Source organism: Babylonia areolata, chromosome 19 (assembly GCF_041734735.1).
Source record: "Babylonia areolata isolate BAREFJ2019XMU chromosome 19, ASM4173473v1, whole genome shotgun sequence".
Lineage (NCBI taxonomy): Eukaryota > Metazoa > Mollusca > Gastropoda > Neogastropoda > Buccinidae > Babylonia > Babylonia areolata.
The window spans coordinates 41,841,614-41,854,721 of NC_134894.1; the positions used below are offsets into that span (position 1 = coordinate 41,841,614).

The 13,108-nt window shown below is 38.4% G+C and overlaps 1 protein-coding gene across 1 annotated transcript in view; it reads left to right on the forward strand.

Moving 5' to 3' along the window:
- The first annotated feature begins 971 nt into the window (after positions 1 to 971).
- LOC143293728 (kinesin heavy chain-like) overlaps positions 972 to 13,108 on the forward strand; it is a 35,962-nt gene continuing 23,825 nt past the window's right edge. The window contains exons 1-7 of the mRNA XM_076604931.1: positions 972 to 1,402; positions 2,984 to 3,071; positions 7,782 to 7,855; positions 8,624 to 8,728; positions 9,190 to 9,238; positions 9,844 to 9,899; positions 12,501 to 12,588. Of these exons, the coding sequence (XP_076461046.1) occupies positions 1,283 to 1,402; positions 2,984 to 3,071; positions 7,782 to 7,855; positions 8,624 to 8,728; positions 9,190 to 9,238; positions 9,844 to 9,899; positions 12,501 to 12,588 (580 nt within the window). The 5' untranslated portion in view covers positions 972 to 1,282. The remainder of the gene's footprint in view (positions 1,403 to 2,983; positions 3,072 to 7,781; positions 7,856 to 8,623; positions 8,729 to 9,189; positions 9,239 to 9,843; positions 9,900 to 12,500; positions 12,589 to 13,108) is intronic.

Consider the following 13,108-nt stretch of genomic DNA (forward strand, 5'->3'; position numbering starts at 1 on the left):
CATGGCGACAGTATGTGCCGCAACATGTGTAAGCCTCGAGTTCGTGAACTAAATGGTTATTGCAATGAATTCTGACCTGACTGCATTTGTATTTGTATTTCTTTTTATCACAAGTCTAAAGTTAAAAATCTTATGGCGTGAACAACTGATTTACTATCAACACAAAATCGAATCCAGTGAAAAACGGTTTTCGGAAACGAGATGTACATTTTAACACCATCAGTATTGTTCAGTGTGACCTCAGCAGTGAAGAAGAACATTTTAGAACTTTTCCAGATGAATTCTCGAGTTTGCCAGTGAGACTTTAATTATATAGGGTTTGGAATAACGAAAGCAGCACTTGACCTATTATTCAACAACCGTCCACTGCACCAGTCCGAGTAAGCATTACCATTTACTACCCTACAGATTATTGAATAAATTCACATATACACGTGCGCGCAGAAACAGGAACCCACTCGCACGCCCCTCCCCCTCCTCCCCGAAACACACGCACGCACAAACGCACTGTGATTCAGATTATGTCTGGCCAGTACTGTCAAAATTAGCTGTACAAATTCGCTGCTGTGTTGGAAGAAAATCACACCAGATTCTCATTGACTCAACTCATCTACTAAACTCTGCGTACCAGAAACTTCCTTCTGGAAGACAATGTCAATTATTGCAAGACAGAGTGAGAATCATACTGCTGACATGCCCATCGGCTGGGCGCCGCTGATGTTATCGTAAATTTGTTGATACTTCGGACGCCGGGAGGCGGGGCTTAATATTTTTCGGAGCTAGACTAAAGCATAAACTTTTATTTCCATATTCTATATATACAATCACAACAAATACAACATTTAACTGAATATACGACGTTTAAACTTCTGTGTGCTTTTGAACCCGATTTCTGTGCCGACAGGTGTGCCAACACAGGTCACACGAGGTCAATTAGAAAATGACGTCACTTCCCACAGTGCTTTGCCAAGTAACATGGCAGTCAAGCCACACCGCTCTGTGTAGTCGAAAAGCATCAGTTACTTGTTTCTTGTCGATTTTTCTCTGTTGATCTGCAGTGTCTTTTGTTTTGCATAAGTCAAAGTGAATATGGTTTTACTGCTGTAGGCTACCAGACGTGTTTGTCCGTTTGATCCCCTGATGTCTGTTATGAAAATGGACATTCCCACGGCAGGCAGATGATGATGGCGCTTGCGTAGACTCTGAAGCTGTCTGCTTCGATCGTTTCCCAGGAGATCCACCCGAGAGCCAGTTGTCCTGGTCATTATCATAGACTGCAACCATGGCAGATGAGTGCAATATCAAAGTGGTGTGCCGTGTCCGGCCCTTGAACTCTTCCGAAGAAAAAGCTGGAAGCAAATTTATGTTAAAATTCCCCACCGAGGATTCAGCTTCAGTTGGGGTAAGTCAGTGACTCGATATTCGATGTGCATGAATGAACGATTTTAGACATCGGAACAAACAAAATCCTTATGAAATGAGCATTGGATCAATCAAGACGTACTAGCTTTTGGTCCAAATTTTATAGTTCGTGTTGACATTATGGATGTTGATGCCATAAAAGTAAAATGTTAGAGATTACTGTCTGAGTCATTTTTATGATAAACTTGTTTATCATAATTTATCTCAAATCACCAGAGCATGTATTTGGGACAAAACAATAACAACAGTTTCGCCCGGTGAGATAGATATTCACCTTTTATTATGATTTTAAAGGAAACCATGGAAACGAACCGGTCAATATACAGATTTCAAAGATTTTGTGTCAAGTAACTTGAGGCATAGAAAATATTCATGTAATTTTTTGTTGCATACATGGTCAGCATTTATTGTTCAATGAATGATTGAGAACTGTCGTTGGGAAAGTGATCAATATAAGGGAGCAACATCATATACCCAAAACAAGTCCAGCAAGGCCTGAACATGACATAAATGAAGTTCTGTTGATGAGGATTGTAAGTTTTACATCATAATCATAATGCTTGCAGATTAAAGAATCATTAAATTTATCGAAACTGTGCTTTGCAGAGCTGCTATTTGTTTGTTTTTTAAAATTTTTTTTAAAGAACTTGTCTTCTGGTATGAGTGTGATTTTGAAAAAAAAGAAGAAAAAGACTTAAGTTGAATCTGATTTATTCATTAAAAAAAAAAAAAGAAAATGGAAAGAAAAAGAAAAAAAGAAAAGAAAAAAGAATCAACCCATCTCCATTCACTAATATCAAACTACAGAAACCATCTTGATCTAGATTAGATTATGGAAATGCTCTTCTTGCTGCTGTCCCAAACACTGTGTTGACAAAAGTTAAAAACTGCAGCAGGAATCATGTTAAGGGCTAAGAAATGTCAACACATCACTCCCCTATTCGCTTCCCTTCACACTGGCCCCCCCATTTCAAGCAAGAATAAAATACAAACTCTCAGTCTGTCATTTCTTCTCAGATTCTTGTCCTGTCTATCTTTCAGATAGACCTGTCTATTCACCATCCAGACAACTCCGTTCTTCAAATGACATGTGCATACTGTGTATTCCAAAGATTAGCACAACGATGAACATTCCATTTCTTTTGCTGCACCCAAAAGTGGAATTCACTACCCTCAAACCTCCATCATACCCAAACAACACATTCAAGAGAGCACTCAAAACCTATCTTTTCAAACCGTTTTTTCTCATTAATTTTTTTTCATATAGATTCATACATCATTACATGCTTGCAATGATTTGATTGGTGGATGGGCTCTTTATGTTGATTTTTATGCATTTATGATTTTTTTTTGTATGTGTACATAATTTTTGCAGTGCTTGGCTCCTTGGTGTATGTTTTGACTTTGGTGAATGTGAAATTGTGATGTAAAGCATGGTTATTTCCGTATGGGGTGTGGGCATTGAGTTATATAAGCCTGGATTTTATTATTATTGTTACAATTACATTTATAATAATTATTATTATTGATATTATTGACCATATATGCTCTTTTGTTTCAGGGGAAAGTGTTTGTGTTTGACAAAGTATTGAAACCAAATGTCACACAAGAGTATGTGTATACTGTTGCTGCAAAACCTATTGTTGCTGGTAAGTGAATTCCATCAAAGAAAAGAAATTGACAGTTGACGTTTTCAGTATATATATATATATATATATATATATATATATATATATATATATATATATAAATTAATAGAAAAATATATAAAACTTTCTTTTATCGAAAAAAAGAAGAAAAAGTGAATTTGCACCACTTATCATTTTAGATTTTTATTTTATGATTTATATTGAAACTGTTTGCTGTACTTTCAACTACATGCATTTCATTCACTTTTGCCTCTGTTTTGTGTGTGGGTGTGTGAGTGTATACATATATATGAATTATAGTGTTTGTGTACATGCACATGTATGTGTAAAATGTGTGAAAAATTCAAACCAATGAAAGCAGCCTTTAACATGATAATGATTGGTACTTGTCACTGCTCAGAATACTCCTATAGATTAATAAGAATATATAATTATTATACCATATATGAACTACAGCCACTAGTTGTAAGTAATGTGTATACATGTATTTTATTATGTTAAAAGAATCAGCAGCATACACTGGTAGTGGTACAGTGAATTAACATAACATTAATTGTTCGACTTGGTAAGTTGATTGTTTATAAATTTCTTCTTTCACGGTTTTAGAGAGAGAGAGACACAGAGAGAGAGAGAGAGAGAGCATGCTGGGTATATATATTTGTGTTTCCATAACCCAACTAAGTAACACTGACATCGATTACAAGATCTTTAACACTTGTATTTGATAACAGAAATTAAGGCACAAGCAGGTTGGCATGAGAGATAAGGAAAATTTCTGCCCTTAACCTACCAGGCACTGATACTGGAATCAAACCCAGAACCTCAGATTGAAAGTCCAATGCTCCTCAGTACAATTTGTTTAATTCTGCGTCTGTCTGTGAGCACAAACTAGTTTATTCATTGTGAGTCTTTAAGTTTTCACAGTGCTTTGGACATGCACCAGTTTTCAAAGATTCTTTTTTTTTTTCTTCTTCTTCTGGCATTTGGGTCCTGTAACTTGTTCAAACCTTGAGCCATTTTGATTTCTGTATAATTACTTTTTGGTTTAAACTGGTTCCAAGGTATTTAATGACTGCTTTCTCTGTTCAGCACACTCATTAGGAGAGTAAAAATGAGAGAGTGTCTGCCTTTTTTTCCCAAACGTGTAGTGTGATATTGGTATTGAAGCAATGTTGGCTGAAGTTCCTTGGCTTCCTGACATTCAGGGCTGGTGTATCTCTTGATGTACAGACTGAATGGAACACATGCCTTGTTCTCCCCATGAAACATTGATAGGGAGACAGGCTGCAAGCTCTGGTAGTCTGGCAGCAGACTGCGCACTGAGGAAATAGAGGAGGGGGCAAGGGGAGGGGATGTTTTTTTTTGTCCACAGGCATAGGTGCATATAATAATATTTTAATAATAATAATAATAATACATAGTTTTTCTATGGCGCAATACCCAGCACCAATGCTGCTCAAAGCGCCTTACAGCCTCCAGTAGACTATAAACATTCCTTAAAAAACACATCAACTGCTATCTGAAAATGGGAAACATCCAGTGTGTTCATATGAATGAAAAAGCGCACTTAAGAGATGAATCAGATTATAAAAGCTATGAAGTAAATAAGGCTTAGATTAAAACAAAATGGATTTCATAGAACACACACACATATATGTGTGTGTGTGTGTGTGTGTGTGTGTGTGAGAGAGAGAGAGAGAGAGAGAGAGAGAGAGAGAGAGAGAGAGTGTGAGTGAGTGAGTGAGTGTGTGTGTGTGTGTGTGTGTGTGTGTGTGTGCATGAACAGTGAAAGGAATTGAGCCTCTCTCTCTTTTCTCTCTCTCTCTTCAGGAACAGAGACACAAACACATACATACATACATACAGACACACACACACACACACACACACACACACACACACACACACACACACACAAGCACATACATACATGCCCACAGATTCATGACTGAGATGTGTATCTATGTTTGATGTATGTACACCCACTTTCGTTTATTACACTCACTGCTGACAGCACATTAATTAATTCACACTTTTTCTGCCTTAATTTGAACTGCTCCTTTGCCTTTAGACCCAAATTCAGAATGATATGAGTTGTCTTTTTGCCTGTAATTGTCTAAACCTAAGGAAACCTTCGTGATTTGAAAAAAATCAAAAAAACAAAACAAACAAACAACAACAACAACAACAACAACAACAACAAAAACAACAACAAAAAAAGAAACACAACAGCTGATGTTCTTTTATTCATTATTGGTAAATTTATGTTGACAGAGTCTTCACTAGCTCACAAAAAGTGTGATGTTTATATGTAATGTGACTGTAGTGTATGAATTTATCTCAGTCATGGTCTCACTCTCAAAGTTTAACAAGAAGCAAAATGAATTGTTGAAAGGCTGTGTCAAATGGTTAGAATTAGCAATGAGAATTATTTAATTAGTAAGAAATTTTAAGAAAACCTAAAAAAACAAAGCAAGCTCACACCCATGACATTAAAAAGCAACTGTTGTTTAAATTTTCTAGACATTGTTGGAATGTCAGTTTTGTTTGAAAGTTAAAAAGACTGAATGAGTTTTGTTTGAAAGTTTTCCTCCTTTTTAACGCTGATGTTATAAGAAATACTATAGTGTCTCTGCTCATTTTGAAAATTTGTTTCATCAAGACCTACCCACTTTTTATCTCTTTCATTCTGTTTGGCATTGGTATTCTTTGACACACCTGCAGTCTATTCTGAAGCAATGGACCATCTTGCATTATTCATGATTGTGGGCTTCTTCACGGCTGATGGCTTGTACCTCTTCCATCAAAGGCTGTACTGGCTGTGCTCAGGACAAGGGGTGGGGATGGGAAGATGGAAAGGGAGAGCTAAGTGGGTGGATCTATAATCGGAGTGTGGTGTGGGTTTGCTAAGTGTTAGAGGATCTCTAGGCCATGTATGGGTAACAAAACACCACAGGAATTTTTAGGTGTGGTTAAACAAGCCATGCAGGCATGAATATGACAGGGAATGTGAAGCATTGACAAGAAACTGTTGGCTCAGGGATATTGTTTTGTGCAAGCACGTCAGGTTTCTTGGTTTTCAGTTCAATCACACCTTGACTGGAGCGAGGTGAATTTACATTTTCTCTTGGGAACAGAAATCAAGTGAATAGGAAAATGAAGAGGTCTCATGAAATAAGAGAGAGTTTAAGAATGAGGAGTGGGAGTGGTGGTGGGGAAGGGGTAAGGGTGAAAGATCAATTTTTAGGGAGTAGTTTTAAAACTCGGTCATTTTATAAGGTCAGTAGGTTGTTGACTTTCTTTTTTCTTTTCTATTACTGACACTTAAGAAAATTAGATCTACAGAAGACATTATCTCATTCTTAACCCAGCCTTTCCAGGTAGCAGAGCAGCAGACTGAAAACTAAGAATGTATGGTTTCAGGTGCTGAGGGTTATCAGGCAGTCTGCAACAATAAATTGTATTGTGCATAGACATGCAGGCAGTCTGCAGCAATAAATTGTATTGTGCATAGACATGCAGAGCTCTAATGTCAACTTTTGATTACTCTGCACACATCACTGTAGAGCCAACCAGTACATGTGCATTGTGTGCTTTTTTTTTCTTTCTGTTTATCAGGATTCAAGATACTTTACAGGATTCTGTGGCATGGATAGGGTGTTTGTATCATGTTATGCAGACCAAGTAATAGTACTCAGTTTTAAAGGCTGGTTGTTACTGTTCAGTATTGTTCAAGGAATGATAATAAAACAGTAAATACACTCTTACACTACTGAAGAATTAAGATTGTTGCTGTTTTACTTAAATTGTTATAATTTCATAAAAGTATGTTGTCTTTGCTGACACAATTGATCATTCAAATTTGGTTGTATTGGTATTGTGCCAAAATCTTCAGCTGAGCCAGTGTACATTTGAATGAAAATCGAAATCTACAGAAATTTGAAAATCTGAACAATGCAACATGTGCATATGACAAAGAGCAATACCTTTTTTTTCTTCTTTAAATGCCCTGTTACAGTCTTTCCTATGAGTCATTATTACAGAACTCTGTATGCAGTCAACCCTTTCTTATGAGTCATGCCCTTTCATCACCACACTATTTCCAAGAAAGATTCACATGATTCAGGAAGAGAAATGACATTGAAAAATAAAGGCCTGTATGAACAATACTAATCTATAGCAGTACTGAATTTAATTCATTTACATTGATTTTAAGTAAAATAATTGATTTAATTGATTTACATAACTATGAACATAAAAAGGTTGTTTTCAGTATTAGTTACCCTTTTAACCACAAAGTATCTGCATTCCAATTTCCATCTGTAGTGTTATGTTAATCAGCATAGATTTATTTTTGCATGCATGAGAGATAGGACACACACACACACACACACACACACACACACACACACACACTGCTCAAGAGAGAGAAAGCTTATCATTTATATGTATATCAACACTTACTTAGTCTCAAACTGTGTGTCTTTCAAAGGTAGATCTAACATGAATTAATGAAATATGATAAATAAGGCTGATGTTTGTAGAAATGTATTGAAACAAAAAGAAAAGACAGATGAATACTGTACCCTAAAAAACAACAACAACAACAACAACAAAAAACCCGGCTGAACAAAGTGTTACATAAACAATGACGTTGATGATGAAGAAATTGTTAGTGAGTGGTGATGATATGGCTTGTACTGTTTGCAGATGTGCTCAGTGGCTACAATGGAACTATATTTGCGTATGGTCAGACCTCCAGTGGGAAGACTCACACCATGGAGGTGAGTGGTTCTTTAATTACATGGTCTTTTGTTTCAGGGGGATTCTGTTTGACTGGTATCATTGTCATTTTGGACATCTCATTCATCTGATAAACGAAAATCTGTTGATCATAAGTTGGAGGCAGGTTTTACTGTGTTTATGATGCCAGCATCCTGTTTGAGTTTCTCTGGTGTCAGTGTTTGAAGTCATCAGGACATTATAATTTGGCCTGTCATGTGGATGGAAATTTTAAAGCTGCTGAACCCCACACAGGTAAAAGAATCGATGTGTAGAAGAGAGCCAGCCTCACCTTGGACATGTCTATGGCACAGCCTGTAAAGGACAACAGCAAGACTTGTTCACTTTTTTATTTATATTTCTACACATGGATCCCTGTCGTAATCAGGTTTTCAGCCTTACTAGAATTGTATATAATTGTGTTTTTAATAAAAACCTTATTCGTTCTCACCATTCTTTATTCCTCTCTCTCCCTTTCCGTCCTCCCAATTGATTAACTTCACTTTTGTAAACATGACCATAACCCAGTAGACACAGACACACAATGTAAGCACTCACACAGTGACACACACACACATCACATGTATGCATACATTTATGAAGGCAGAGGTACGACAGTTTCATTTTGATGGAAGCAGAACTGCTATCAATGAATCCATTATACTTCAGTTAGGAATTACATTTTGCTCATAAAACACAGTTGTGCTGTAAGTTTACTGGTTCTTACAGAGATAATGAGATATGATAATGAGGGTGTGATGCTGTTACAGGGTGTTCTGGGTGACGAGAACCTGCAGGGGATCATCCCCCGCATTGTCCAGGATATCTTCAACTTCATCTACGGCATGGATGAAAACCTGGAATTCCACATCAAGGTAGGCTTTTCTTGGAAAGCTGGTCTGTTTGAGGAGGGGGAGGAGGAATGCTGTTTTACGTCCCATTACATATTGGTGATTGCAGACATTTTGTTGACGTGGTACTTTTCCTATTTGAAGGTTATCCATTTGAGGATGCTGACTTTTGTCATATATTCAAAAGTGGCATATGTACCAATACAATATTTAGATTCTTAAACACACACACGCACACGCACACGCACACACACACAAACAAAACAAAAAACGCCCCAAAAAACCCAACCCCAAAACCGCCCCAAAACCAGCAACAACAAAAAACAACCCCATCAGATTCACCAAAATGCACTCAGAGATAAACCAGCAAGACTTCAGCACATGCACATTCGCGTCATGTATATTATATGTGATCCTTTATTATTGGATGTGTTTTATGAGCTTATATAGATTACTGTTATATGCCATGTTCTCGTACATTTCAGGTGTCCTACTTTGAAATCTACATGGACAAGATCAGGGATCTGCTGGATGGTGAGCCTCTAGAGACAGTTTCTTTAACTCCTCTTTCAAGTTACTGTACTCTGTACACATGGATATTTGCATGATAGCAACAGATGTTTGTTTCATAGAGCCGGAGGTGGGAGTAGAAAATCTTTGAACGAGGGAATCATGTCAGGACCAGGTTCTGGGGTAGATGGTTCTGCAGTCAGACAGGAAAAACTTAGAACTTAACCCCTTGAGTGCAGAACCGTGGTGAAATGTGATCAGTGTGAGGTCAGAGTTTGAAAGGCAGTTATTATTTTTTGTGCACTCACCAATGGTGCAGTTGATTTTATGAAACAAAATTGATGCAGTCCTAAGAGGAAGAAGTACAAAGACACAATGGTGACTGATAGCCTCACCTGGGTGACAGCCCTTCACCGACGAACGTACTCAGTAGTGGCAGTCAGAGGGTTAACGGAGAAAAGGGGTTGTGGTTGTGGTAAGCAGGAGGGGAGAGAATTTGTTGTGCAGTATGAGGAAGGCTAAGGGGTGGGGGAAAATAGTTCTTAAAAAATGTGTGAGAGGAGATGGGTAGGGAAAGAGTTTTATATGTAATTGGGCAGAAATTAGCATTTACATTGTTTGTGTTTCAGTGACAAAAACAAACCTGTCCGTTCATGAGGACAAAAACAGGGTACCCTATGTGAAGGTGAGTGTACAGCATAGGTAGTGGTATAATTGTGCTTGATCATGGGATATTCAGAATGGGAGTACGAACAGTGCATTTTTCTTATTCTCCCATTGACAGCAGTTACTGTCGAAGCATAGTTTGACTGCCTCATACAAAGTAAGCATTCCAGTCTTGTAATTTGTTTCTCATTTGACACTGTGTATTTCTTTAGTCACAGTCAGGTAGAATGTTGCCATAATCTGGTCACCTTCACCTTCACCTTCACCTCTCCCGTAGTCTGGGTTCAGACCGTTGGGGCACCGCTGCTGACCTGGCCACCACTCCTCTCCACTCTTCACGGTTTTCTGATTTCCTCAGGGCGTCACCGAGCGTCAAGCCTGTCCACCCCCGGATGTTGTCTTCCCATCTCTTCTTCTGCCGTCCTCTCCTTCTGCCTCCTTGTACGGTGCCTTGCAGGAACGTTTTGGCAAGACCAGATGATCGGGAGATGTGTCCATACCATCTAAGTTTGCGTTTTTTCACTATGGACAGAAGGTCTTCGTAGGGTCCAATACTTTGCTGGATTCTGTTCTTCACTTCCGTGTTAGTGATGTGGTCTCTGTAGGAGATGCCAAGTAGTCTACGAAAGCATCTCATCTCGACAGCTTGGATTCTTCTCTCGATGTCTGCAGTCAGGGTCCAAGTCTCGCAGGCGTAGAGCAATATTGATATAACCAGGGAACGCATCAGTCTGATTTTTGAGCTGAGAGCAATGTTTTTGTTGTTCCAGATGGTGTTCAGCTTGTTGAGTGCCGTTGTTGTTTGGGCAATTCTCGAGAGTACTTCTGGTTTAGATCCTTCATCTGACACGATTGCTCCCAGATATTTGAAGCTGTGGACTGTTTTAAGCTTTTCGTCGTTGACTTTGATGTCAATGCTGATGCCGTTGGTGTTGTTAGTCATCAGTTTGGTTTTCTCCGCACTGATTTGCATTCCATACGATGTGGAGGCTTTGTCTAGATGTTTGACCAGGCTTGCCAGTTCTTCTTCTTTTCCAGCCAGTCCATCAATGTCGTCGGCAAAACGTAGGTTTGTGATTGTTCTGCCGCCTATGCTGACTGTTCCTACATGCTCTTCCAGTGCGTCAGTCATTATTCTTTCTAAGAAGATGTTGAAGAGTGTTGGGGAGAGTAGGCAGCCTTGTCTCACTCCGACTGTGGTTCTGAACCAGTCCCCGATGCTATTGTTGAGGTAGACGGCGCTGGTGGCTTTGTCATAGAGGTGCTGTATCAGTCTGATCAGGTTGGCGTTGATGTTGTACAGATTCATGGTAGCCCACAAAGCTGCATGCCAGACCCTGTCAAATGCCTTCTTAAAATCAATGAAGACATGGTAGAGGTCTTGTTGGTGTTGATGGTACCTCTCACATAGCAACCTCAAGTTGAAGATTTGTTCAGTTGTGCTCCTTCCTGGTCTGAAACCTGCCTGTTCTTCAGCAATGATGTTTTCTGCTTGTGGTTTCAGTCTGTTAAGCAGGATTTTCAACATGACTTTGCTGGGATGACTAATCAGGCTGATGGTGCGGTAGTTTTGACACTGCTGGAGATTGCCCTTTATAATCTGGTACCATCCCATTAAAAAAAAGAACATATTTTCTTCAGATATCTAAATTGGATGCATTCATTTGTTTTCACACACGATGACGTTTCATCAGATGCATCATATTCTTGGTTATTAGAGTTCTTTTTTGTTTTCTGCAATGATTGTGTGACCTTAAAACATGTTTGATAAATTGGTCCTTTTGGGCTCTTTTTTGACATTAGGAACTGTGGTTGTTTACATTATACAGAACATTAAAGATGGTGTTTTACACAGAGCAGTAAATATGTGTTCTAGGTTTTAAGGTTATTTGTCATTGTTACACAGAATAATAAGTATGTGTGTTCTGACAGTGAAGCTTGATACTATTATGTTACACAGAATACTAAAGATGTATTGTGTTACACAGAAATATGAGGATGTTTTTGCCAAAGTTTTGTTTGATGTTGTTACACAAAATGGTAAAGATGCATATTCAAGTTCACTTTGGTGTTACACAGAATGGTAAAGATATATGTGTTCTAGTTAAGGCTGGTGTTGTTACACAGAATGGTCAAGATTTGTGTGTTCTAGTTCAATTTGATAATGTTACATAGATTGGTAAAAATATTTGTAGACTGGTAAAAATATTTGTGTCATAGTTCAGTTGCAGCAGAACAGCAAAGGTGTTTATATTCTGTTCAGTTTGATGATGTTATTATGACACAGAATGGTAAAAATATGTGTTTGTTCTAGTTTGATGCTGTTTAATTCTATTCAGTTTGATGATATTATTATGACATAGAATGGTAAAGATATGTGTTTGTTCTAGTTTGATGCTTTTACACAAAATGGTAAAGGTGTGTTGATGGTGTAAATAGAAAAGTAAAGATCTGTGTCTGTTCAAGCTTTTGTTGCCTACAGAGTGGCAAGGATGTGTGTATGTTCTAGTTGAAACGTGTGTGTATGTTCTAGTTGAAACGTTTCACATTGTTTACTACAGAATGATAGTGATGTGCACGTGTTCTGGTTGTTACTTTTGATGTTTTTGTCATGATTCAGGGCTGCACAGAACGCTTCGTGTCCAGTCCGGAGGAGGTGATGGAGGTGATTGATGAGGGAAAATCTAACCGTCATGTGGCCGTCACAAGTAGGCATCTTTTCTTCTTTTTTTTTTCTTCTTTTCTTCTCATGACTTAATGTAGGAAATATTTTGTACAATCTGTTTCTTGGTTGGTCGTGAATATTCACTTTTGGTATGTTAAATTTTGAAGAATATGTATCCAATGTTTACAAGAGAGAAAAGATATTAGTAATGACCTATATTAAGAGAGAGAGAGACAGATAGACAGCAGGCATGAGATTTTTCCGACTATAGTCGGATTTCCGACTGAAAATTGGCTCCAGAGGCCATTTTTGAGGGGTGGGGAGGGGGGTTCCGACCGACGAAGGTTGCACTAACGTTGTCCGACCGATCGACAAGACAGACCCACAGCGTTTGCTAAAATGCCCCATGTTTGGATAAGCAAACCAACCTAGAATCAGTAAATGTTCCATTGCTCCTCTGTCGTCATTCAGTTTATCCGCATTCGGTCGCGATTTCACAACTTTCGCTCGCGGGCTTCACGACTTGCAAAGATACTTGATTTCGTCGATCGTCTTCAGTCATG